Source organism: Opisthocomus hoazin, chromosome 20, assembly GCF_030867145.1.
Source record: "Opisthocomus hoazin isolate bOpiHoa1 chromosome 20, bOpiHoa1.hap1, whole genome shotgun sequence".
Taxonomy (NCBI): domain Eukaryota; kingdom Metazoa; phylum Chordata; class Aves; order Opisthocomiformes; family Opisthocomidae; genus Opisthocomus; species Opisthocomus hoazin.
Genome location: NC_134433.1, coordinates 11,042,475 through 11,069,322, shown reverse-complemented (window position 1 = coordinate 11,069,322; position 26,848 = coordinate 11,042,475). Strand labels below are relative to the sequence as shown.

The following is a 26,848-nucleotide window of genomic DNA, read 5'->3' as shown; positions in this document are numbered from 1 at the left end:
GCCTGCTAACGTTAGATGTAATCTGATTGCAAACACAGTGTGTGCATTTTTTCCAGATGAGCAAGCTTTACATAATTTTTCATTGCCCTTACTTTAGTTTGTTAACAAACATCATCGTTACGAGCAAACAGCCTGATTACAGTGTTAGCAAAGGGATCCCTTCTGCTCGCCCTTCCAACCTTCCAGCACCTGGAAATATCAGCAGAACAGCCCTTCTCCACCCTGTTGTGCCACCTGCTTCAAACACCTAGTTTTAAGCTACTCCTACTACCAAGAGCCCTGAAAGAACCTGACTTCAGGCTGTGGCACTAAATTACAGCAAGACTTTCCCTATGGAAGAAAACATTCCAGGCAGCAAGCTGCTCACCTTTACTTTAGGACAAAAGGGATTCAATCACACACTGATTTGCCACATACTTTTTCCCCAGTGGGAAGATCCTCCTCTAAATTTACTCCAGTGTAACTATGCAGTGAGCTATGAAAACAGGATTTTCTTCAAGGAAGTTGCACCTCTATAAAACTCATTGAACAAAGCTGTGCATTTGCCAAATAGTGGCTGCTCGAGTTATGAAAGAGATGAACAGAAAACAAGTGACTACGTGTCCGACTACCTTCCTCTTCCTCTTCGCTGGCTGAGGGACAGAATCCAGTGGAGGCCAAAGACGACGGCTTCGCTAACTAAAATAGAGGCAGACTCGCTCAAGGCTGAGCCCGTGCTGACACAGGGCCTTAACGCTCAGTCAGGGCAGACATTTCAGAACTAGCCAGGTTTCCTAGAGCCATACCAAGGGGATTTGTAAAAACTACTCTATTAAAATCACTTTTTTCTACTAATTCTCAGTCCTTTGCCCCAGTAAAAGTTATAAAACCATGTAACAGGTTTGCTTTTAAACAGTGCTGTCATTCGCCACCGGGTTTGAATAGGCACCATTTGGATGCTCTGAGCTCTGTTTTTCAGAGAAGCAAGACAGGTTAGATTTCTTGTGCTTGTCAAACACACAGTGCCTAGCTTTGAACAAGCTTCCAAGGGCAAAACAAAGTATATTTTTCCTACTCTCTCAAGCACCAAAAACACGCAGGTGCAACTTGTTCCAGCTGCCCAGTAACTGAAGCTGAATTTCACTAGTCACACTATCTTGATTTCAACAGCCAGCCCTATACTCCTCCAACCATCTCCAGCCACCTGCAGGCATTCCCAAACACTCAGCACATGGTCTTGGCTCAGCTAAGTTACACAGCACTAGCAGCGAGGAGGCAGTGGAAGGCATGATCGTCACCAGCAACAGCAGAGATGGGTCTAGGTCCCAAATTCTGCATTTCCCCTGAGGGGCACCAGCGACATTCCCTGCCCTGTGAGACTTCGTGGACTCGGCAGTGTTCTGTTTATGGTTGGACTCGATTTTTAAAGTCTTTTCAGACCTAAATGATTCTCTAAATATAAGTCCATGTAAGGTGCTCACTGTACCACAGGTATACAAAGGGTCTGAAATTCCAGTCTACTGCAGACTTTTACTTCTAATTTCCTCCGATGGTCCGTATAACATAGGTGACTTCTGAAACCTCCACAGCAACTGGGCAGCAAAAATAAAGACAACAAGATAAACTTCATCTTTTTTATTCTGCAAAGCAATATGCACATCTTACAAACACAAAATTAATCTAGGAGAGAAATGTCATTTCCAAATCAGCTATTAACCATCATGCAACAAGACAAGTGAAATGTAAGAACAAAACAAAACAAGAAAGCCATCTTAACCCTACAATCACCTGCAGAGGGTTGAAAACCAAGGCTCAGATTTTCTATGTAATGCCAAAGAAAAATGCAAAAGAAAATGGCAGCTTTCTAAGAACAAGAAAACACGTACAAATAGAATCAAAACTGATTCAAGTCATAGTTAAAAGAAAAAGAAAACAAAAAAAGGAAAGATCAATATGATCTGAACTTCAATATTAAGTTTTTACTCTTCTGTTTGGCTGCATTTAACTTTTGTACATTGCACCTAGGAACAATCCGATATTCCTCAGTATTACAGCATTTCAACCTGATGGACACCCTTACCTCTCTGCTGCAATACAGGGGTGCAAAGGGATAAACTAAGGCCAGAAAAATACAACATCTTCAACATTTTCCCTTTTGCGTTTGTGGGTTGCAATCTTTGTATTTCTGGGTGCTTCAATACAGCGGGTGATAAACTGCAAAGCAGGCTCCTCTAATTACCAAACAGCAAAACCAGATCAAAAAGAAAAAAATCTGTTTTCCCCAACAGACCAAATTCCAGTTACAACGTCTGGAGTTTGATTTTTTAATTTGCTGAAACAGAAAGGACTCGGCTTTGCTTTTTCAAGAGAGTCATGTTGTGTTAGGTGTTTTCTAGGTATTTCCAGAATTTGCAACATCACCCCAGTCCACTTCCTATTCCTGCCTTTGGTCCCCAGTTCAAGCCACCCTCGTAGGCAACTCTAGAAGTCACTATTAATGCGAGAGGCTGGGTATGCGTGAATTAGGAACAGCTCGGACAGTTTTCATGAGAAGCTGTCCCCCTGTTTTGACTTCACCTATTCATTGCAGCGAAGCAGGATCAGCCCATAGCAGCATCAGGAGAAAACTGGAAGCTTCACTGTATCCCTAGACTTCAAACTAGGCCATCTCTAAAGCTTTGCCTTAACATTCCCGGAGGAAAATGCATGTTAGTTAACACCACTTAAGTAACTGAAATTCTGTAAAGGAAACATGTTTTGAAGAAAAGTGTGACTATTTTGCTTCAAACACTCTGAAGACTCGTGAACTTAGTGAAGTCCCAGACATAGAGGCCTACAGACCAGGAGGGTACCATTCAACAGCATCTCTAGGTGATAAATGGAGAATCTTATGCCAGCATAATTGAGAATGTGAGATTTTGACTTGGGTTTCTTCTTTTGTGTAGTTTTGAGTGAGGAGGAGGGGAAAAAAAGCTTGTGTGTATGCATGCAAAACTAGTTATACTACTTGCCAAGAAAGCTGAAAGACAAGATGAAAGGTCAGTTAAGGCAACCAGTGAGATCTTAAAAGCAGTGGTGGAAATGTCTGCAGGAAAGCCCTGACTCCTGACAGTTACAGAGGCTACTCGGGAAGAAGCCAGAAAGAAACAGCGAAAGCCAGAATGGGAAAGGGAGAAAAATGCACAGAATAAAACCTCTGATTTAAGAACAGACACAGAGAACAGTGTATTTTACTCTGTGGTTTCTTTGACCTTCGTCCACACAGCCCTAGTTCTCTCGTCGTCATTTTCCCCGGAGTGGACAGCATTAAATGGAAATTGGACAAAGCTAATAAAAGTCTCATTTTCAGCTGCCCTTCAGAGATGGATGGAGCATCCCCAAGTGAAGCTCTGTAACAGTCTATGGGGTTTCTTTTCCTTTCACTATTTGTGCTTGCCCAAGGCTGTGCGGGGCCCCAGCAGACTGCTAATACAATACATCTTCTTACTAAGTTTCACTGTCTAGGAAAAAAAAACTTTACAGAAAGCTGCTCTGCAGCAGACACGCACAATCCTGGTTTGAGGGCTGCGGACGGGAGGCCAAGTGGAAAGCTTTCCAGATAGTCTCTATGCTGACTGATTCTCTGGCATTCAGTAAGCCAAATGAAATGCAGGAGAAAAAAAAAAAAAAAAACAAAAAAAACAAACAAAAAAAAAAAACAAACAAACAGCACTTTTCAGTAAGAAACATTTAAAAATGGGACTTCACTTCTTAATTTTTTACTATGAATAAAAGCACAACTTTGTCCTAAATACAGCACTATTAAAAATGTGAATATGTATTTCTTTTCTTCAAAAAAAATCTAAAATGTTGATATCTTTTCTTGCAAGCAAGGAGCAAATGGAAGAAAGTATTAGGCCACACAAATACACATTTAATTCATGTAGTAGATTGGTGGCTTTGGAAATGCAGTATTATATCAAAGGTGCATACTGTTTCAAACACACTGTACATATCATTGGGCAATAACAAAGATCTGTTGGTTTGTTTGAGACACTTGCAAAGGCATCTTAACCTGCCCAGATGCAGCTAGACAAAAATATCTTGCTCTGACTATATGTAGCCATATCACTAAACATATCTACACAAACATTCGGCTATGTCCACAGGTAAAGACTGAAAGTTTCCGGCCGCACTACAATGCGGAACAAGTGCATCGTCTGACCTATTCTGAATATACTTTTATAAATATGTACAAATCAATTACAGGCACTTGAAATGTCTTTGGTTGGAATAAACCAACATTGCAAGATAATGGATTCACAGAGTGTTAAGACCCATTCTGGGTTCAGCAGGCAATGATCACGGTTCTCAGTCATTCTCAGTAAAAGGAGAGGATGGATTACGCTTCTGACAAAGCAACCTAAACAACAGAAAAAGAAAACATTTAATTGAAGCCAAGTTCTTAATCCCGTAACAGTGATATTACTTATCTCTGTGCAGCTGGCATATCTGTCCTTGCTTTTTCAAGAAACCTTGAAAAGTCTAACTTGGAAAGGAAATCAAAATAAGTCTGAAGGTGTTTTGTACTTAGCATAATCAATTTTAAAAATGAACAAAAAACACCCCCCAAAAACCCAAAAAAACCCAAAAACCTCAAAACAGCTTATACTACAAAATATTAAGATCAAAAGGTGTGAACATTAGCTTCCTACTTCACAATTAAATATATTCATATTTAATCCTTCAAGCAAAGTGCAGGTCTCCAAAGCAGTACTGAATAATGATTGTTTCAAGAGCTTTGCCGTTGTTTTGATTTCATTCTGATTCACAACCATTAGAATTACGTATCATCTTTTACTCAAAGTTTTCAGTCTGCTGTGATAAGAGACAGGTAAAGCTACTCCATGCTATCTATTCGATGCTTCATACAAAACTGTGCAAGTAAGATCAGAATTGTGGCAGAAGAGTTGTGTTACAGCACTTACTGAACTGCAACAACCCACTTCTGCAGGAGAGAAATCTAACTCTGAGGATGTACAAAGCAAATGTATTTTGTAGCACCCGTCTGTACTGTCCACAATGAAACACCCACATACGTCTCTGAAAGGGAATTAAATCTACACCTCCCGAGATAAGAAAAAACAGTTTGTATTACATAAAAGAGAAGGTTTTATACGGTTCCTTATCAGAGTCAATATTTTGTTATTACACAGACTCACCTTTTCAGAGCAGAATTCTGTATTGCTTTGCCTCAGTTTGCTTGGTCTGCCTTTAATAACTGCATAGCAGAACATGGTAATCACCATCACAAAAAGAAAGTAACTGGTATGCATGAGGTGCAGGTTTATTAGAGAGCGATCATCCTGCAGAGAGAATTAAAACCATTTACTGACAATGCACCAATAGCTGGCATTTTATATTAAAGCAATAATTATCACATCAGCACAGAAATTACCTCATGAATCAACTTTCTCCCCTTTGCGCAGCTGGCACAGTAATGAAAGCGATTCCTAATTGTGACACAAAGAGCCAGAATGTTCCTCACGTTAAAAAATCTGTACTAGGGATCTCTTCTATATACTGGCAGTGTCTTTTGTCAAATGATTTCAAAATATAAATGTTATTAAAAGCTGTGAGGCACACGGCGATTACATGAAGGCCATCATGCCCACCAGGCGTAACGCACATCCAATTCTGTCTCAGCCCTTGCACTACATAATAAATTAGCACTGAATATGACTATTTTAGGACATGAGCAGAACCATATTCAATTAAACAAGAGCTAAGCATTTATTCAACATAACATACAAAAACACTGCGGCACTTACATCTGGAACTATAACAGTTAGTTTGGGATTTAAAGCATGATACACTTTTCCGATTGCTCCTTTGTAACACCAGAAAGGGTTATAATCTTGTGCATATTTTGTATTAGAGTCCCTTGCTGTGGTGAAGATCTTGTACCAAAGTGTAGCATTGCTGTATGTTTCCGGAACACAATGTGGTGGCTGACTGCAGAGAAACAGAAACAATTAGCACCCCGATTGCCACTGGCCATGTTCAGTAAGGCTAACTTTTAGAGCTGAGTCAAGCACAGCCTTCTCAACAGCAGCATAAAACACAGCGTTATTTTGGACCTTCCGAAACAACAACAAAAAACAAAGCTTAACCAAAAGAATATATAAAAAAACATACAATTCCTATACTAAGATTAGAATTTAACTGCATGCTGTTCCAGTAAGTCAACATCCCACAGCTTCAGTAGAAAACCACCGGTTTTCATAAGGCTTCACACAGTCATGTGGATCTATGTGGTGGTTCTCCAGGGTATACCGAATAGTGTCAGGGAGTCTAGAGGAGACAAAGGGAAACTATTTTGATGCAAAGTCTGTACCTGCTGGGGTATGGTACCAAAGCAGCATTTGGCTTATGCTGGTGGATGTGAGCGGCTGTCATCTGGAGCCGGAAGCCTGCCTGCACACTGTTAAGCAGTACCTTAACTTCGGCGGAACTGGAGGCAGAAGCGTGACTAACAGATTAAATAGGATAAACTAAGGTAACTCTGGTTACTTTGGTTACGAAACTCTTATTTCCTTAAAAGGTTATAAATAACTCAGAAAGCTGCCTAGAACAAAATCTATACAGCCCACTACAGAAACTTTTCTGAGAATTAAAAAAAACTTAAGAAGGGGGGTTGGACTAGATGACCCACAGAGGTCCTTTCCAACCCCTAATATTCTGTGATCTCTCAGCAGGGAACTGGATAAGAACCTTAGTGTCAAGCCTTCGCGCTCTCACAAGGTAGTGAAACTAAATTATAGGGTATCTTTCTTCAATATTCACAGATTCTTTTGTTCTTAGTGAAGTGTAAGTCACAGGGAACACGTTGAAAAGCAGGCAGGGACTACAGTTCAAAACATCCACAGAAAAATCTAGTGTTGCTGAAAGACAGCAGAAGTCTCAAGACAGGGTTTTTACTGGGGGGAAGGAGGGCAGGTACTTCATTTCTACAGTCAACAAAGTCCATCAGCAAGTAAGAACCTCCGAGAACCAGTGGAGGAATTAATCACACAGTAACCAGTCTACGAAAGAGTGTTGAAACTGCACTTACACTGTGACAGGAAACACGTTGCTGGCCGCTGTCACAGTCATGCAGGTTGTGAACACAACCTGCTCACAGTGGCCATGAAGAACGCAGTCATCTGAATTCCAGGCAGCCGGCAGGGTGAATGTAATATTTATCTCCTCATGGGATTCTCTGCCTTTGAGAAAGAGAAGGAAAAGCTGGTTTTCGTTCACAAAAGTATCTGAGCAACAATCACTAGGATAAGGACAACGTGCAATTGACTATGGCAGTGTCACCCTGAATCCGTACCTTTGAAGTCATCCAGGATCTCCATCAACAAAGAGAGCAAAAACAAAGTTGAAAAAACAAACCAAACCAAAGCACAAAACCCCCAGCTGCTGGTCTTTCTGATCTCTCCTGCCCCTAGCAGTTGGGTCATTAGGCTCCTTTCAGAAATTAAAAACTCACTATTTTATAAGTGAATTCACGCATGGTCAGAGAACTTTATTAGAAAGTAAAATCACAGATCTTTAGCCTTTCTCCTCCCAAAGACTTAGTTCCACGTTTGCTTTTTCTGACGCTTACATTTCAAATTGCAGATACTCGTGTAGACAAAAAGGTGCCAGCAGATACTGAACTGCAGATTAAGTCGCGTATATTAACTCCATGCAAATATATTCATACTGAAATAAATCCAGGCTACTGGAAATGGAACTTGGCATTTGATAGCTCTTAAAGCAGTAACAAAATAGAATACAGTAAAACAGATTTACAGCTATGGCAAATGCCTCTTCACAGGCCTCCGAGGTTCAGGACACACCTTCAGGCATTGTTGTAAAATGCAACCCTGGCTAAAAACTAAAATCCAGTGAGGTTCTATTATCCATTTCTACGAATTCTCTGCAATCTCCTGTCCAAACTTGCTGTCCAGGCAACTACATAACAGATCAGTCTCGTCACACCACAGAAATTTTAACCATCTTATTGGTTGCTGTTTGCAATTTTAAGGCTTATTTATGTATGCATTTCAGATAAACTGTATTTTTTAGACAGCATGCTACTTGATCTCTAACATATGTACATGAATGCCTTCAAAATGCGAGCTAAGGACCTGAAGATATATTGAGAGAGAACTGAAGATAGTCACTGTAGAAGTTTTCGCTGCTCAGACTTTTGTTGGCTTAAAAATTACCTTCCATTGTCATTAGGTTAATCATCTAAAAATGCAAAGCCTAATCTTGGTAAACCTGCAGGTTCTTTCCTATTCTGAATGCAAGGAAAAGCTTTTCTGGCAAACAAATGAAGAGCTCTATATAGGAACATACTCAAAAACAAATCTGGAAATATATGTATGTTCTAAGCAAAAGATTTATCTCACCAATAATAAGCCGGTGAGATTTTATTTGATTACATAGTTATTACTCAAATCTATGAAGGTCAAATCTTGCACACCTGAGAGTCCAATTTGATGTCCAAAAATTGTGGAACTTAGATGTGTGACATTGCGAGAATATCCACCAAATGGTCGGAGTGGGTCCAGCGTCAACGTGATTGTTACAGAGATATTTATTGGACCAGAGTCCTCGAGAGCTTGTGGAGACTGAGTCGAAGATCTCGCCTGTCCGCTGGTCACAGTACTTTCTGGAGTTGTGGTATCATTGATGAGATGCTTTAAGGTTTCATTCTCAGATATACAGAAGTCCAAATCATTAAACCTCAGGAGGAAGGTATTCCAGTCCTTAAACAAATATGAAGATTTCAACCAGATTAGCAAGTTAACTCCTGGCTGCCACTTCTCTAGAGCAGTGCAGACCTCGACACGTACCATCCCGCCTGCAGTTCCAAGCCGTTCAACAAAAATTGCATGGCTCACAAAGCAAGCGCAAGTACCACCACGGCTATCTCAACAACGGGGCAAGGTGTTTACAGCAGTCAGACACATTCAACCCCAGCCACCACCTGACCACTGCTCAGCACAGCAGCAGAATATCCATCCGCCTTTACACTACAGAGGGAATATACTAACTCGGTCCGTTCTCGCCACGCTCAGGACACGAGTGGTTTCTAGCAGAGTTTCCCTCAGGACAGAACAGTATGGCTAGGTAAGAAGTTTCACAAACTAGCTAGCTGACACAACACAGTAAGAAAAAGAAAAGCTTCAAGCGGTAGTAGGGAAGATCCATGTCAGATGAATTGGCCTTACCCTCAAACCAAAACAAGACTATTCAACCTTTCATACCAACAGCCTCTTTCCTTATGGAATTGGAGGCAAGAATAAATGAAGACAATCTCCCGTAAGACTCTGCACACTCCCATGAGAGAGTTTTTTTGGGGAAAAAAACAAAGTCGTTAGCTTTGGGCATGTTTCTCAAATTAGTATTCCCACTGTTTAGCTCAGGAACTTTTTGTACCTACCTCTGTCATTTCTGGTGATTTGATCTCCTTGATTTTGAAGAAATAACCCAGTGTCAGAAAAGCTATTGCCATAGCACTTACACTGATCATAAAGACCACAAGCGGAGGTCGACTGCTGATGTAAACCTTCAGGTTCTCCAACAGGTTTATGTTGAACATTATTCTGATTGTTCACCTAAAAATAAAGAATATCATAACAGAGTGACGGGGCTGTGTGTATTACAGGGTGGGGGTTGGTAGATCACACAAGTTTGACAACAAAAAATGGAATCATATACTAAAATGAGATTCAATTATATGACTCTGTACTGTCCATTGAACACATGCCTTAAATAAAGCACAAATCAAAACATGCTTGACTTCACCTTCTCAGCGCCTGAAATTGTCAGCTAGGAAGAGATTTTAAGAAATGAGGACAACTTCTGGCACAGCCAAATATTGCTGATAAGCAATAAAACCAGTTCTTTCTTTCCCCATATACCTAGACAGGATATACATTGCCATACTTTAGTTCCAGTAATATTTGAATTCATCAAACTACAGTGCAGATGGAGTTGTAAGGCAGTCCACAGATCAAACTTTGCACATTCCTGCACATACTTTCAAAACTGAGGCTGAAACCTTAAACATCCCCTTTTACCCCATCCCCAGCCTCAAAGGACCAGACCTTCAAAATGGAATCCAAAAAGCAGCCTACATCATTTTAGGCTTCTGCATCAAGAATCCTGTGGTCAGAAACACTTAACAACTGCATTAGGGTGGATGCTGGAAGAATCCTTTCTTTATTTGATTCTTGTAGGACCTAGAGAACTTTTGCTAGAGTCTGTAAACAAAGAGAGGACCCTACACGTGCTGACGACATATATTTTCCCTGCTCGCTGCGGGGGGGGTTGGACTAGATGACCTCTAGGGGTCCCTTCCGACCCAAAACTTTCTATGATTGTATGATTGAATCAGTCATTTTTGTCCAAAATACAGTATTTTGTCTGATTCCCCTTCTGAATTTTCTTTTGATTTGCAGAGCAGAAAGACACAAAATAAGTTTATTGTATCGACTTCCCCACCTCCACTCACAACAAAAAGCAAATCGCCCAGTGTTAAAGGTCAGCCTTGCGGCACCTACTTCAGAAGCTCTGCAAAGAAGGAACTTCAAGCAAACCTCTTATCTTTGCCTTACCTACAACCTGTTTGAAAAGGCTTTTAACCCCAAATAAACTAGAAGGACAGTAACTGTTCCCAGCAGTGTGTCGCTTATCCCCAAAATTCTCAGAAAAAGGCAAGCTTCAAGACTAGTACTTAAAGAATTCAGCACTGCAATGGTTAATGCGTCAGCATTCACACAGATCTGCAAACTTTTATCTAAGCCAGGGACTCTACTCCTTGCAGGTGTGGGTGATTCTCGTTGACTCCTGCTGGAAGTACACCTCACTCACAATCCACCTGTGGTACGGCTGAAGCCATGGTAAGTCTGAGGACCAGAGTGGGACAGGTTTTGAAAAAGAGGGCAAGGGAGGGAGAGAGCAATCTTTGATCTGATCTACTGATTTAAAAGAAACCAAGAGGAGGGAAAAGGACAAGCTTTCAGACAAAGTCTTTTTCAGATCCCACAGTGTACAATGATCACAACTTTCTTGTATATACTTGAGAGTTTACTGGCAGAAATGCTTCTGTTATTCTTAACAGAAGGAATAAGGACAAAACCTGCAAAACTGCTCTAGAAGAGAGGGGAAAATTCAACTCACTGAGAAGAGACCTGAGATCCTGCAGCAATAACACAACACCGAGCTGCGTGTGCTGACCTTCCCTGTCTCCTCCCCACACACCTACTTGCTCGCCTTGGTGAAATCTGCTGAAACAGGGCTCACTCCAGAGCACAGGATCATGTCCTGGGCTTACTATTTTGCACCATCAACCACTTTTCATCCACTCTGTAAAGACCAGGAAAGCTGGCAACCTGACATCAGCAAGAACGACGGGGTGACACGCACCTCTACAAAAATACAGAGTGTGTCAGAGTGAAAAGCGCAGTGCGGAGAAAGGACGGACAGAAGAGAGGGAAGAAGAGGTGATGACAAATGTGCACCTTACCAGAACTTCTATCTTTGCCCAAGACCGGCTGGGCTACGGACAAACAGGCCAGTGAAGGTGTCGGGAGAAGGCAGGAGTGAGAGGGGAAGGGAGAGCTGGTGTTGGGAAGGATCATGCTGGGTACGATCCAGACTCCCGTATGTTCTGCCTCCTGGCTTGTCACTGGCAGCAAAATTTCCTAAATGAGCCCGAGTTAAAAATCCCAAACGCTCCATCTAGAAACACTGGAGACATACATTGAGATGGAAAAAGACCAAAAGATAAACCAAAAGCAGAGCTGTATTCAGTGTTCCCTTCTGAATTTCCTTTCGAAAATAACAACAAAGATGCAGGTTTTATTACGGCATTTAATCAAAGTTGAATGTCACCCACAGCATATACAGTACTGTGATCCCTTTTTAAAGGGGCTTCCAACAGCTCCATTAGCATTCTTGTTTACCACAGGGTCTAAAATCAGCCATAAAACTGGATGCACTGAAAAGGATACATAGAAAACTATCTGGGCTAGTATTTTTATGTAAGAGATCACCAGCTTTTAAGTGCCGGTTGCTTAATATGCTGCCATAACTCAACGGCCTTGAAAGCAATTAGAAAATGCTGCAAGCCGCAGTTCCCGAAGGGTAATATGGCTGTTGAGATTTTGCGAGAGAAAAGGGAACAACTGCGGATTTCAATACTAGAGGTGACATGAAAATAGCAATTGGACATGGTTAGTGCAAATCGGAACTGTTTCCACACTGCTGCCCGAAGAACTTCCAATTTTTTATGAAATAAAGCGCTTAAATAACAGTAATTATCAAAGAACTTGTGAAACAGATCACAGAATGGCAGGGGTTGGAAGGGACCTCTGGGGATCCCCCAGCCCAACCCCCTGCCGAAGCAGGGTCACCCAGAGCAGGCTGCGCAGGACCGCGTCCAGGCGGGTCTGGAATATCTCCAGAGAAGGAGACTCCACAGCCTCCCTGGGCAGCCTGGGCCAGGGCTCCGTCACCCTCAGAGGGAAGAAGTTCTTCCTCATGTTCAGATGGAACTTCCTCTGCTTCAGTTTGTGCCCGTTGCCCCTTGTCCTGTCACTGGGCACCACTGGAAAGAGTCTGGCCCTGTCCTCCTGACACCCACCCTTGAGGTATTTATAAGCATTTATTACGTCCCCTGTGTATCCCCACTAACTTTAGGGGTTCAGTTAATGGTCCCTACACGTAAACTGCTCCTTAGGACCTGTTAGAAACACAACACAAATGTCATTCTTCTACCAGCTCTAGTTGTAACTAACAACTTCCTCTGTGTAAATGAGTAACCTAAACAGTATCATTTAAACTTTTATTTCTGTTTCACACAGTTAAAAAAAGAAACAAATGCTATTATCTGCTGGCAGGTCGGGAAAGCAAGATCAGATTTCACTTTTTAGCTAAATAAATAATTCAGAAAGTGGCTCTAACAACTGCTGCCTGCCACTCTCCACCCCGGCTAAGCCTCGTAATACCTGCGCCATACGAATCTCCACCGTCAGCCTTACCAGCAGCTGAAGCGCAACGGGAACGATGAAAACCGCCAGCCTGGAACATTGCCCACCAACTCCAAAGTAACTGCTCGGTACTGAACTGTATACGTCAAGACCAAACGCCACGTTCAGGCAGAGTTACAGCTGATGATACTCATCGGGAAACACTCGACAAGCACCAGAGAGATACCGTGCTCTTAAATCAGGCCCTACAAACCCCAGAAATTCTGTAATACAGTTAAAAAGATACCAATGATAAGGGACGGAAATACACAACAGTTCATATGTCACAGTTCCAGGCAAACACAGACCTGGGTAACCAGCTAAAAAGTAAGGAAATAATTATTCTACAATTTAGGGGAGTCTTCCTCCACAACAGCTCAAGATCGAACACAGTAATCTCAAAGAAGCAACATTTTTAATTCCCCCTTATTTGTATATGATAAGAATACAGAAAAGGTAACTTCTGCAAGAGACCTACAAGTTTTTCCAAGAATAAATTACAGATAACGAAAATCTTGAAGTCTATTGCAAAGACCAAAAAGTTACTGGAATGAGTCACAGCAGAATTATTATATTCCCATTTCAGGGCTTTAATATCAAAGGAACTGAATTCCTAACAACAATTAAAAAACCGCATACTGTACTAAAGCAGGTATTAAAAGTAAAATCGCAGTAACCAAAAGGAAAAAAAAAATTAAAGATATCAAAGTAAACGTCCGACATAATTTTTACATTTCTTGCCATAACGTTGACTACTGTCTTTCTACCAGAAAGCTTAAAATCACGTAGCTTCCTTACAAATATTTCCCCTTCTTGTTGTGCATGTAAGATAGTCACAGTCTAGAGGAGAAAAACATTGGGAGAGGAGGGGATTTTAAATAATTTTTAAAAACCCACTGAAATACCTTAAGGACAAAAATTGTGGGTGGAAGAGCAGCAGGCCAGTGCTAACCCATCCCAACAGCACTCCATTAAGACCCTGCAAGTTTTCTAGGCCTGAACAGAATAGCATTCCATCTATCTGGGCAGTTCAGTCAGTTTATAAATCAATTACGTTTTCAAAGACGCCCCATTACTAGCGGTACAATGGGGGTTAGGAAATAGGTCACATCAGCGTTAACCACTTTGAGCAAAAATAATGTTGCGTGCCAGAAAAACATTCATAAACACTAATCAACCAAACTGATTCTCCTAGCAAACCATCCATAAATAACATCCAAATAAAGAAATGCTGTTGATCTCAAACTAAAAGTGCCTCTCATTGAACAGCAAACAGTAGCAGGTACCAAAAATATCTTGAATTTTCTTTTCTTCTCTTGAAACCAAACTTGATGTCTAACACCTAAAACAGTAAAGAAAAACAGATCATAATTGTGTTGACTGTGAAGCTGCTTATTAAAGTTCAGAATATTCAAAATGGTCTGTCAAAGCTTTATAAAGCTAATTAATAAGAATGTCTATATCGCTAATCTAATATCGCCAGCCTATTGAACAGATCTAGTGAAAGTAGCCTCAGTTGATCTCACAACTGAGAATGAAGCCTCTTCTGGTTCTCAGAGCAGCAGCAATTATTAGCTCCCCCTCCTTTCTTTTAAGGGACAGAAAACAGGAGAAAAATTAAAATTAAACAGAAGTTTCTAAACTCACCAGAAGGCTGCCCGTTTATGCCCTGACATGAACTATTCATTTCTACTACATGAACTAGCACAGCTTTTACACTCAGTTTCTTTCAGGAATTGGGGAAAGCTAATCAACAAATTGGTTCTTTACATCTTTGTCGCAATTTCACAACGTAACATTATGTTGGGAAAAAAAAAGCATCTTCCTACTAATCTAATAGGAAGACTACCATACCGATATCTATGGAAAAAAGGAGGTGCCAGAATCTGCAGCTGTTTCAGTTCGTCTTTTCAGGAAGCATATCAAGACCCCGCGGGATGAAATTGTACAGCCTAAAACCTCTCTCAGCAGCAGAAGGGGAGGCAGGGCTGACTCCCAGAGGCACGACGGGATGGGAATCCTCCAGAGCAGAGCACTTTTTCTGTCCAGCTGATCCACTTCCCCTCCTCCTGACCTTCAGTGTTGACAAAATAAAACAAAGTAAACAGGCTCATAGCGAAGCCATCAGTCTTGTTCACAGAGCAGGGAAAGAGCAGCAATGAGGACCTGCAGAGGAAGAAAGTTGCTGAAAACCTCACCTGGGACCCTACAGTGCACTGCGGCCAAATACAACCGAGCAGCCAGATGTGCACAGATGCTCTCCTCCCTCACGACTGCGCCAGGGGAAAGCACCCAAGCGGGAGAGAAGGGCGAATCAGCTCAAACCCGTCAGTGGCTCATCACAGTTCTCTGAGCTATTTGATCCTATAAATGTGTTTACTGATAAAAAACCCCACAGCTTTCTCCTAAAGTCTGGAAGCAGAAAGGGAGCAAGGAAAGCGGCCTGGCCCTTTGCACATGTGAAGAGCAGAGACAGCAGACACCGTACAGCACAGGACGAGAGTGAGAACACCACCTGTTGAAAACAAGATTCTTTCCTCCTGTAACTCTGATAACCGAGTCAGTCAGGAAACAGCTTATTGACAAGAGCCTGAGAGCCTGGGGACTTGCAAGAACAGAACAAAGCAAAATGCTTCATACGTGCACGAAATGTTTCTTTTCACCTCCCAAAACACTTTTCAAAGCATAATTAAGCGTTTCAGCATCCCCAAGAGCTACAGAAACAGCAAACATTTCGGTTCTACTCATAAAACAAAGCCAAGGAAAGGAAGTAATTTGTTAAAGAGTTATAGAAAATCTACAGGATCAAACTGATACTGAATTTCAAGCACTGAAGTTCCTGACTATAACTCTTGTTAAAGACAGAAGACTTACAATAAAAAGAAGATGAGTTAAAAAATGAAAAGCAAAATTTGTGGATCAGATGTTATTTAATCTATGTACGTGAAGTCTCCAGATACTTAACAGTCCTTCCCAACAAACACATTACAAAATGACTGTGTTGGATTTAATGCAAGCACCTGAGCAATGTGCCAGCTCATGCTCCTGGCACAGAAAAGTTGATTTTCATTTACCACCTAAAGAGAAATTAATGCAGAAACAGACAAATGCAAACAAGTTCCAAATACTTTTTTTAAATGCTAATAGTTTTTAAAGAAATGAAGAATCAGAAAAAGGTAGAAAAGTTATAAGCCAGGAAATACAAATGATGCAAGGAAAGCCTTTTTTCACTGGTTCAATGAACTCCAAATTCTGACTTCTGTCAAAAGTGAAAAACACAATTTACAATATACCCAGCTGTAAAATAAAAATAAACCAAACCTCTGGTTGAAAATAGACATTTTGCTGCCAAACTTTAAAAAGGCAGCCCTGTTTGCCAAGTGAGCCTGTGCCATGGGAAAGAGTACACTTTCATATGCAAGAGGACTGGCTTCGGCATTTTTCACACCTTCCAACTTCTGCAAGTCAAAGTCGTGACTTACAGCATGACCTACCACAATCTAGATCACAACAGATGACAGTAAAACATACAATATCAGAATTAAGGGCTTTGAAGTTGTATTTTAAAAATGCTGTTCTGGTTACTGCTGATCAGTGTGAGAACCTGGGCGAGGAAGGCAAAAGTAAAGTGGTGGAATTTTATAGGATCTGTCGAAGCTCCACGAGAAATCAAACTCTGCGTACACCATGCTGCCAACAGCCAGACAAACGCAGGTCACAGCAAGGCTTTACTCGAGAAGTATGCAAAGCCTCAGTAACGGTTTAATAATCAGAAACTGGTTTAGTGACCAACTTCAGAAGGTTAATCGTTGACTTCATTAAGGCTACCCATGTAGGAACGCAGTACAGAATTCAGCAGAGTAAGTGCAGAAAAATGCCAGAAAAAGGCTCTTCACACTGCTCGTAATGAGAACTGTTGCTTCTAATGAGAACTGTGAGGCGACGGAGGCGCAGACGGGATACACAGCTTGAATCACAAGCAGAAAATGACTGACAAGTGGAGGAAACGGCAGCTTTAGTGGGAATGGCAAAACAAGAGTTCTGGATGCAGAAGGAAGGTAACACTGGCTGTGTAAGAGAAGTAGGGAAACAGCCAGCAGCCACTGGTGAAAGAGAAAAACAGCAGCAAAAGCAACTGAAATAAGGGACTTGGGCAATAACTGAAATATCTAGGATATGGCAATAATATTGCCATGTCTGTATACTTCATCCCCACTGGTCAAGAAAAATAGGACTTTAATTTGTTTAGCCCAAACTCACCAAGGTAAGCACAGTCTCCAATTTACAGACAGATAATTAACAAGTCCGACACGCCAGGGCACACCAAGTTTCCCTACAAAACAAAACTCAGGAGTTTTAAGTCCTGGAAACCAGCTTTATTCGCAGGTCAGAACGGCCCTCAGAAAAAATGGAACTGCCAACACAGACACGCTTTTGGCAAGGGAAGATTTGGGAAAAGCAACAAAACTCTGACACCACCGAGTTTCATGAATAGTTTAGGGCTCGTCTGAGGAAATAGCTTCATTTCTAAAGAACTTACGCTCTTTAATAAAAATAGCAAGGTGATCACAGCTCACACCTCTGCGGGAACACTGTCAGGGAGTGTTTCAGGGGGAGCTGCTCTCCCGGGTTACGCCACCCGTCCGGGAGCGACGGACGTGCCAGTCTCCTGCCTCTTGCCGGGTGCATCCGGCTCACACAAATGACACCGGGGACTGTTTGTCCGAGGTCTGTTTGTCCATGCCCTCAGATGCTCCTCTTGCTGACAGAGCACACTGTTTTATCTTGTCGGGCGGCATTTCAAGTTCTTGTCTTTCAAGTGGAAAAGCAGAATTGCATTCCACCGGCCCCGAGCCACTCCTCAAACCACGGGAAGTAACAAAGCCACCGAGGTCTTAAATCCTCTTTGACGGGGCTGAACCCGGGGTCAAAGAGCGTTCAGTCCCTCAGGCGCCGTGCCGCGCTGTCTCTGCCCCGTGTGCCCACAGAAGCCTTGGTCCCTGCTGCCCAGCACCTCGATCGAGACCGGGGGAAGGCAGGCGGGTGGAAGCGGCAGGAGCTCACTAGACGAACCTAGAACCATTCTGTACCTCCAGCCTAGAAGCAGCAGGATTAGGAAGCATTTCACAGAATCACAGCATGTTCGGGGTTGGAAGGGACTCTGTGGGTCACCCAGTCCAACCCCCTGCCGAAACAGGGTCACCTACAGCAAGCAGTTTCCTAGAACTCCAGCGTTTATAAAAACGCATTATCTATTTAACCGCACCGGACAGCCACGACAGGGTTTCCTCTCCTGACAGACTTCCAGCTGCAAAACTTCTCCAAAGTTCGACGAGGACGCGGAGAGCAATCCTTCCTGAATTCTTACCTAGACCGGAGGTTTGTCTAACAGGGTAAATTTACCCGTCTAATTACACCGCCAGAGCTAATCATGCAAATGAATTTCCCCAGAAAAGCCCAGCCCTGAAAAGGCAAACAAAGGGAAGGGGGGGGAGCACCCAGGCAGTGCTGTAACCTGCACCCTGCCCCTTCCCTCGCCGGCAGAAAGGCTCCCCGGGCGCCGGCAGAAAGGCTCCCCGGGCGCCGGCAGCCGCTGTCGCGACAGACGGCTCCAACTTCACGCCAGGAACCCCGCAGCCATGTTCCAGGCGAGACGCACCAGAGGAATTTATTATTACAAACATCGCGACAGCCTTAGATGTAAGTTAAAGCAAAAGGAGATAAAATATAGATATGTAGCAAAGAGCAAAAAACGACAAGGAACCGCTATCAGAAGCTATTTTAAAATGGAAATATTTTTAGTCTTACCGAAATTATTCTTTGTTTTTCCCGGTACGATGCCGCACATACAAAGTTCAAGCTAACAAGCTTTTCTTTTTTTAAAAAACAGCGTTTTTTACAGAAAAGCCATGGAATTGTGAGGTAAAAGCGAGGCCGAGGCGGGAGCAGCCCGCACCGCGGAGCTCCGGGCGCGCTGCCGGGAGGCCCGGCCCGGCGGAGGGCGGCGGCCGGGCGGGGACGCGCCCGCCTCGCCCGGTAACGGGGCTCCCACCCTCACCCAACCGCCACCGGGGCACCGCAGCGGCCCGCTCCCGCCTGCCGGACCCCGGCGGTGCCCCCGCCGCCAGAGCCGCCCCCGTCCCCATCTTACCGGCGCCCGAGGCGGGGGAAGAGGCCCCCGGGCCGGGTGGGTGGAGGCCCGGAGGCGGCGGCGGGGCTCAGAGGCGGCGGGGCTGCTGTGTGGGAGGGCTCTGCACCATCCTCCTGCCCTGACGGGGCGCGGGGAGGGAGGGGGAGGCCGCTGCCGCTGCCCGGACACCCGCCTCCTCCGCCGCCGCCCGCTGCTTCCGGGGACGCAGCCGTGACCTCTCACCCCGGCCGGCCGCGCAGACGGTGGCGCGGCGGGGACAAGATTGGTGCGGCGGCGGCGACGAGGCGCGGCCCGGCCCCCGCCCGCGGGAGGAGCCAGCGGCGGGCGGGGCCCGGCGGGCCCGGAGCGCCGGGGAGGGCCGAGCGGGGCTCCTCTGGTACCGCCGCTCCTGCTGGCCTCAGGCCCTGCAAGGTGCTGCCGCCGTTTCCTGACGCTCTTCACCCACCCCCTTTTCCACTAGAAACTATCAAAACCTATTTTTAAACAGGACAGAGCCCAGCTCCCCTGTGTGAAGGGCCCAGAGGGAAGGGGCACGCTGGAGGGGAAGGTAAGAAGATACCCCCCCCCGCCCCCCCAAGCTCCCGCAGCCCCTCAGGCCATGGCAGAGCAAGGGCAGCTGCAGCCCTGGGCCCAGCTGGAGGGAAAGCGGCCAGAAGCAGCGGGAAGGGCGGTGGTGCTTTGGGAAGGTAAAGCTACAGCCCTTCGCTGGAGCGGAGAAGGGTCAGAAGTCACCCTGCCTTCGAAGGTGTCCAAGGACAGCGCTGAATTAGTGCCCTTCGTTAACAACTCTTCATGACCGAGGCCTGCGGAAGGCAGGAGGTAGCACTGCCAATGCACATCTGGCAAGCCTCGCAGACAATTAAAAACGTATAGAGCCGTTCTGTACACGTCTCTGACAGAAGGATGGTGGCTGTGGATAAAGGAAAAGGACACATTAATCTACTGGATGCCCAGAGGAAGTAGCTAACTGGTTTGCCCTGTCGCAGTCCCTATAGCGTACAAGCCTCCAAGGTTCAGTCCTTTTATCAGACAGAACACTGCCGCTTCTCCCCGCAACACTCTTAACCCCTTTTTTCCAAATTGCCCTTAAATAGCACTAGCTGTATGTACCAGCATCTATCTGTGCCTCCCTGCTTCAAGCACGAGACATCCAGCCACATGAGAATATACACCAGAGACTTTGTAAACAGTGGTGGTAACCGGGTAGAAGAATCAATTTAATTTCATAATTCAGTTATGTGAAACCAAAGATGTCGTACAGTTTAATTAAGCAGTACTTCCAGTAAAATATCTTCTTTACTACAGCAAAATAAGCAGGGAGTTCACATGCAGAGAAGTAATTTACAACGTAAGTTCCGATTCCTAGTAAGGAGCTGCAGTCTTCATTTTCAGTACTACTGAACTAGTACTCAGCTGTTGAAAAAACCAACTTTCTGATACTGTGACTGTCACCCGAGCACAGCAGCCTGTATTCCAATTCACCGTAAGACAGTATTTCAATTAAACTCTCTGGTTCACAAGTAACTTGCTCATAGATACCATTTCACAACTTCCTGCGTCGCTGGGGTCTCTCACTGACTCTCACCCCAAACTTGCCTGTGAGACCAGAGCACCCCCGCACCGCAGTGATGCCCAGTGCCAAGCCAGTCGGGTCCTGCTTACACAGCGTTCACCAGCTCACACTGAGCCCAGAACTGACGCGGCATCTTCCCAGCCCAGCCAGCTGCTTCTCACAGCGCCCTGTGCGTGATGGTTTCCCAGTCTGAATTTTTAAACATTGAAAAATACTCTGCAGTTATTACTACGGCAACTGAACTACCTTACTTTTAAGTAAGGCAAAAAACTATTCACCTGTTTTACCTACAGACAGGTCATTTGCGTAGTAAGACACAGACAAAGTCGTAGAGCATATCCAACTACAATGCCAGTGCCTGCGAGAGCTGCTCCCAGCGTTGTTCCTACCCAGGCGACACTACGGCTAGGAGCAAATCACTCCTGCTAGCTAACTGTTAGAGGGGGTATGGAAATCCTTCTTACCTGCCTTAAGGGGGATTCCGGAGGATTTGTTTGCTGAAAACACCCACTTTAGTGGCTTGATAACAAGATGGCATATGAATAAGAGATACTTTACTACAAATGCACCAGCAAGTCGTTCTTAAGTACTTAATAACTACAATGATCCTTCTACAATGAAAAAAAGACATTGTTACCTAGACTTGCACTTGAATGGCTAAGAATTGTGTCTCCCAAAACACAGGGAATGAAGAAACGGTCACAATTATATTCACATTAATCATTAACAGTGTAACAAAACCCAGTGACGACATCCTTAGGAACTCATTACCAAGGCCATAACGTATGCACTTTTATTTAAACATGGCAATTTACACAACAGCTGAGAGTTTGCGCATTTTTCCCCTCCCCTCAGGAAAACCTGTGTACCTGATATCAAAATTAGCACCTAGTGTTTATAAAGAAAATAAAGACTTTACAGTATTATTTACTGCAAGCACGGGTCAGATTAAGCAATGTGGGCGCAGTGACACATGGATATATTAAATAACCTAATTTCTTGTGATCTCCAATTAGCTCATTACTTCACCTCAGCAGTGGAGTTCGGGGAAACTGGCTCTCTCTGAAACGCTAGGAATGCATAGTTCATAAGGCTAAATAAATACATTTGACAAAAAGGGACAAATCACAGTTGTGGTCTGAAATTATTGCAGTGCAAATTTAAAATAGCAGTGTTTTTAAAGCAGTGGAACATAATAAAGAGGTAGGTACTTTCCTCCTTGGGGGTAAGAATTTAACATTGCTTAAAAACAGTTCAAGCTAAGTAGCTTTATGTTGAGATATCTCAGGTACACAAACAAATCATGGCAGACTGGATTAACTGGAAGATATTTAAAATATATAAAATGTTTCACTGGCATAAAAAAGTTATATTTCAAGAGGTTACTTTTTGCAGAGTGAGCTACTATTCTTAAATTGAAATACACCGATTTTAACTTTTGGTGACATAAAGCCGTATTTACCTTGATGTTCAACGCTTTAGCATGGTAACTCCCTTTGCTACAGAGGGTCGCTAAGGATCAGAAGATTGATGTTTTGTGAAAATAAAGTCCGCTTTTCTGCTCAGAGCAATGGCTCATGCTTCTTCAAAAAAGCAGCCTCCAATTATATGAACTTACTTCTCTACCAGGACTGTCAAAAAAGCAATCAAGACTGATGGAAACCACGAGGCAATGCCAGAAAAGAAAGCCACTTTTGGAGCAAATCTTGCACCATGTCCTTCCCCCCCTCCCTTTTTGTTCCACATTATGCAATTTTTAATGCAAATATTTCTTCCTATTTTTGAAGCCTGGCTCAACAGTAGTATCAGCACTGATGTGCACCACTGAAGGCTATCAGGCATACTGATAAAGCAGAGATAACGTTTACATGAAAAAATGTCATATTTTAAATGGCACTTTTTTCTTTTTACAGAGCAGTTTTTGAGATGCCCAGTTTTCAAATCATCACAACAATATCCTCTCTCTCTGTAACTCATCAGTTATACCATCTAGCTTACTGAAACATTAACAATGTACTTGCCTTTATACTGCAACATGATTTAATTGAAAGGTGCCAAAATGAACATTTCATATCATTTTCACTCAAGAGACAAGATGTCATGCACAGTTGAGACATTAGATTTTAAATCTATTTACAATTTTACATATTTTACAATATATATTTCATCTTTACAGCTACAGAATAAATTCAGACTAACATTAGTACCTTTTGAGTTTCTCCTCAAACTCGAATTCAAGTTAAACTAATTATTAAAAACAAGTAAATGCATGCCTAGAAGGAAGCTTTCAGGAAAGATGTCAATGGACTAGTGTTGCTTAAAAATTACACTGTTTTGTGTAGAAAATTTAAATTCAGTTCAAAAACCCACAAAAGCCTAATAGAAATTTACTTGACTAAAATAAATACAATTCATTACACTTAACAACAAAAAAGTACCTTTAAAAATGTACTGATTTAAGCTCAACTGATTTTTAGCCTTACATTTACTCCCCTTCCCAAGTAGCAGATAGTACTAGGTGAGGATAATGATGCTTTTCAAAGTTAACACTGCTAATTATCCTGCATAAACCTGAGGCTGCAGTGGTGGGGGCAGCTTGTCATTCTCCACGTTTTCAGAGTCAATAGCTGCTAAGGCTTGATTTTTTGGTTTTATTTCTAAAGGGTATTTCTCAACAATATCTTGGACCTCCTTTGTGATTCCATCAGTCCAATCTATTAGGTCTTTCTCAAGCTTCTTGGCTTCACTGACAATTCTTTCCTGTCTCTCATTCAATTGAGACAGAAGGTCTAAGTTTTTATACATTTGCTTAACACCGAGGCACACATCAGGTGAAAAACTGTCAGATTCTTGCTTCTTCGGGGACGTCTGACCCGTCATAAAGCGATCAAAATCTTCTTGGCTTAGATTTAAGGACTGAGCATCCAGTTTTTCAATGAAGGCCACAGCACAGCACTACAAACAAAGCAGAGCACGAGTATCATTGCAAGCTACAGACTGGAACTTACGCGTTCTATTTTTTTAAATCTGCCGTTAGACCAGTAACTGATTATTTTATTTAATGTCTCAGATTGCTCCTAAAGAGCTTTTCCAGAAGTTAACTGTATCACTCAGTTCACATGCTTCTCTCCTCTCCCCAGAGTGTGAAGAAGTCGAAAACAATAAAGGAGAACACCACTTCAGCTGAACAGTATGGACTCACTGAATAATCTACACTACAAACCTCAGGGTCACTGCATTTTGGAGGTCAGAGAACAGAAAACATGACAACTACACAGGAGCAGTATATTAATGTTTAATAATCTGATCAGCAGAGATCTGCTATGCTCTCTGTTAATTTTCCGAAGGAAGGGATGTCAAATGCCCATTTTACCTTGTGGATGCTCTTCTCCTACTGCAAGGACCTTTTAACATTCCAAGTATTTCATTCAACTACGTATTTTTGAGAATTGCTTTACAATGAAATGCAAAGAAGCCAAGTTCATAATTCCCTTTAATATAAACAAGCACACAAATAAAAGTCACCTGCAGAAGCTTTGAAAAGCCTGTTTACCTCCACACATGAATGGCCTAGTTCTGCAGGCCCTTCGAGAGATAAACTAACGGGCTTAAATGGGCAACTTTGCATCCATAACATCTGCACAGTCCAAACTCGGGATGTTAGGAACTGAAAACACTTATCGCCTTATAGAATAAGAACATACCCAAGTCTTAGCATCAGACTGTTCAAATAAAGAGTTTAATATTATACAGAAAGCAAAGCACTGCTTGGTGTGGAAAGCTGAGAATGAAGAGAGAGGAGATACAAAGCAAAAGAGCTTGCCGTACTCTAAGGAACCTCAACCACTATTCGAAAATTAGTTTTAATTTTCCTTCTATGTTAGGCTGTGTCCGCCTTTACTGGAAATTCTGACATCCAAATCAAAGACCATCTTGTTGTACGAGATGTCAACACTACTCCTGCACTTACCAGATTGGTAAAATAGTAGCCGTCTTCTCCTGTCATTAACCTGCTTGGATTACAGAAGCGTGTTATATACTGGATGTTAGACTGCAGGCGGGGTGGGTTTCCCTTCAAAACAATGTATATAAGTGTTGGAAGAAAGTCATCAGCAGAAGCTGGTTCATTTTTTGTGATTTTAATAGCATTAAATATATGCTTGCTGCACTTGGTGATGCATGCTAATTTATCACGAGGCACACGCTTTGAATCCATTTCAATAATATCTGTAAGATAAAAAAGTTCTCAAATCATTAAAGCCATATTAGTCAGACACCTGAATGAGTAGGACACTCACTGGACAATACTAAAACTGCATTTATTTTTATCTGTGGTGCTTGCTGTTCCATGGAATTATCTGTTTGTTCAACGTTCTCTTGGTTCAGTCCAAGCATTTCAAACAGATCGGGTAAGCCTGTCACTCCTGTGATAGAAAAATGATTTCCGCTTCACAGATGATAGTCTAATACCACAGAGACTACTGCAAATCTAAAAGCCTGGACTCCCTTCTGATGACAGCAGAAAATAATCTCAGTGAACAAGAGATATGAAATTTTAAGCTGTAAATGTAAACTTCATTGTTCACAAACCTGTAATTGCTTTTACAACCATATCAGAGACTTCTGGAATTTCTTCATTGACAGGAACACACAGCATCTGTGGAGTTACCCAGTGCAAAGCCCTATAACAAGAAAAACCGTTAAAGATGTTCTGAAGCACATTTAACACACACTCAGGTGTTTGAAACCAGCTACTTCTTGAATTCAAGGCACAAGGAGTGCTTTGTGTAAATGAGGCACTAGTCCAGTTATAAGCTAGTTTATTCCACTGAAGTAATTTATTTCCATAAAAAATATTTTCTTTTTTTGCTGTGAATTAACAAAAGCACACCAATTAGTTTTCCTAACATAGTAGCTTTCATCATTCACTCTATTTAGTCCTTTCTGTTTCTTAAATAAAGTGGTTTTAACTCTTTCCAGTTAAAAAGCTTGCCATTTTTGTATGTACAGCAAAACATTTTTAACATGTTTGATTCAGAGCTCATTCACAGGACTGCAGATTACTCAAATGTTTTTCTTTCAAAGATTTACCTGATTCTCTTTTGGACAGCGAGATCTTTCTTCTCATCATCAGTTGTTTCAGGGCAAAAGACATATTTATACTGTCGAGTCATAATGTATTTTTCAATCTGATCCATTGCTTTCTCCACTTTTTCAGGGGGCACTGAAAGGTACAAATCCCACCCCAATACAGTAAATAAAGTATTCCGTGGCTGTTTTGAAGATTGGTCCTAATATCGCCAGATCAGTACTACTGACTTGAGCCAACCTGAATTAATAAAGAATGGATATACTTGGAGTATTTTCATTCTCTACAGCAGAAGTAAAAATACAACGGCGAGAACACCACTGTGACATGCCAAAGTAAGCACATGCATAGGTTCACAATGAAGCACATTCAACACACAAATTAGGTTCAGCTGCTCGTAGTTTACAAGAATATTTCTTGAAAATACAGTCTTTGAGAATAAATCCAGTGAGATCTTCCAAGTCCTCTGTTCCTGTTTATGTCTAAAAAAATCTCTGGATATGTTTAAGCTGTGCCACTTCCACACCAGGCACAGCAACACTACCCTCTCACTGACTTTCTGGGTAACATTAAGGCTTACAGCCTGTTGATTGGGTTGAGGCTACGCATTCAACCTCAGTTTTAAACAAATAGTATTGAATTTAAAGCAAGAAATGAAAACAACTGAACCACATTTAATTGAGCATTTAAGAAAAACCTGTAAAACCAAATAACTTAGACTTCAAAACTTCCTAGAACTGGTGCTGCCGGGAATAGTTCTAACTATGGTACTAGAATTTGTTAACAGTGTTTCTGACAGCTAGTTAGGAATGTTTCATTTTTACTTTAAAATGCAAGCGGTTTTATCCTCAAAACATTACTTTTTCAGCAGTAAGACATGAGGAAGAGGAACATGGTACCTTTCCAACGTGTCTGTAATTTCTCTGCTACATTTTGATAGAAGTCCTGGGCACATTCAGATTGCTCCTCAATACTTAAGTCCTGTAACAGAACACTGAATA

At 42.5% G+C, this 26,848-nt stretch overlaps 2 protein-coding genes and 1 long non-coding RNA gene across 9 annotated transcripts in view; 1 reads left to right on the top strand and 2 right to left on the bottom strand.

Moving 5' to 3' along the window:
* Positions 1-1,599: 1,599 nt before the first annotated feature.
* Positions 1,600-19,405, bottom strand: TMEM248 (transmembrane protein 248). 2 transcript variants are annotated; one of them, XM_075440557.1, is made up of 7 exons: positions 19,186-19,405; positions 9,443-9,617; positions 8,480-8,765; positions 7,073-7,223; positions 5,790-5,973; positions 5,181-5,324; positions 1,600-4,381 (listed from the first exon to the last, which is right to left on the bottom strand). In XM_075440557.1, the coding sequence occupies exons 2-7, from the start codon at positions 9,599-9,601 to the stop codon at positions 4,361-4,363; spliced, it is 945 nt and encodes a 314-aa protein (XP_075296672.1). In that variant the 5' UTR covers positions 9,602-9,617; positions 19,186-19,405; the 3' UTR covers positions 1,600-4,360. The 2 variants fall into 2 exon arrangements, with proteins under 2 accessions (XP_075296672.1, XP_075296673.1); XM_075440558.1 differs by lacking the exon at positions 19,186-19,405 and adding an exon at positions 18,843-18,953.
* LOC142363783 (uncharacterized) lies at positions 18,527-23,999 on the top strand. The gene is made up of 3 exons (XR_012765952.1): positions 18,527-18,734; positions 19,673-19,732; positions 23,899-23,999. It is a non-coding gene; the product is annotated as an uncharacterized LOC142363783 (long non-coding RNA).
* The window catches only part of RABGEF1 (RAB guanine nucleotide exchange factor 1), a 25,697-nt gene continuing 19,227 nt past the window's right edge, over positions 20,379-26,848 (bottom strand). For all 6 annotated transcript variants that reach the window (XM_075440550.1, XM_075440551.1, XM_075440552.1 and 3 more), the window contains 5 exons: positions 26,747-26,828; positions 25,850-25,982; positions 25,349-25,440; positions 24,729-24,985; positions 20,379-23,713 (listed from right to left, as the gene is read on the bottom strand). In XM_075440550.1, coding sequence (XP_075296665.1) covers positions 23,315-23,713; positions 24,729-24,985; positions 25,349-25,440; positions 25,850-25,982; positions 26,747-26,828 — 963 coding nt within the window. In that variant the 3' untranslated portion in view covers positions 20,379-23,314. The remainder of the gene's footprint in view (positions 23,714-24,728; positions 24,986-25,348; positions 25,441-25,849; positions 25,983-26,746; positions 26,829-26,848) is intronic.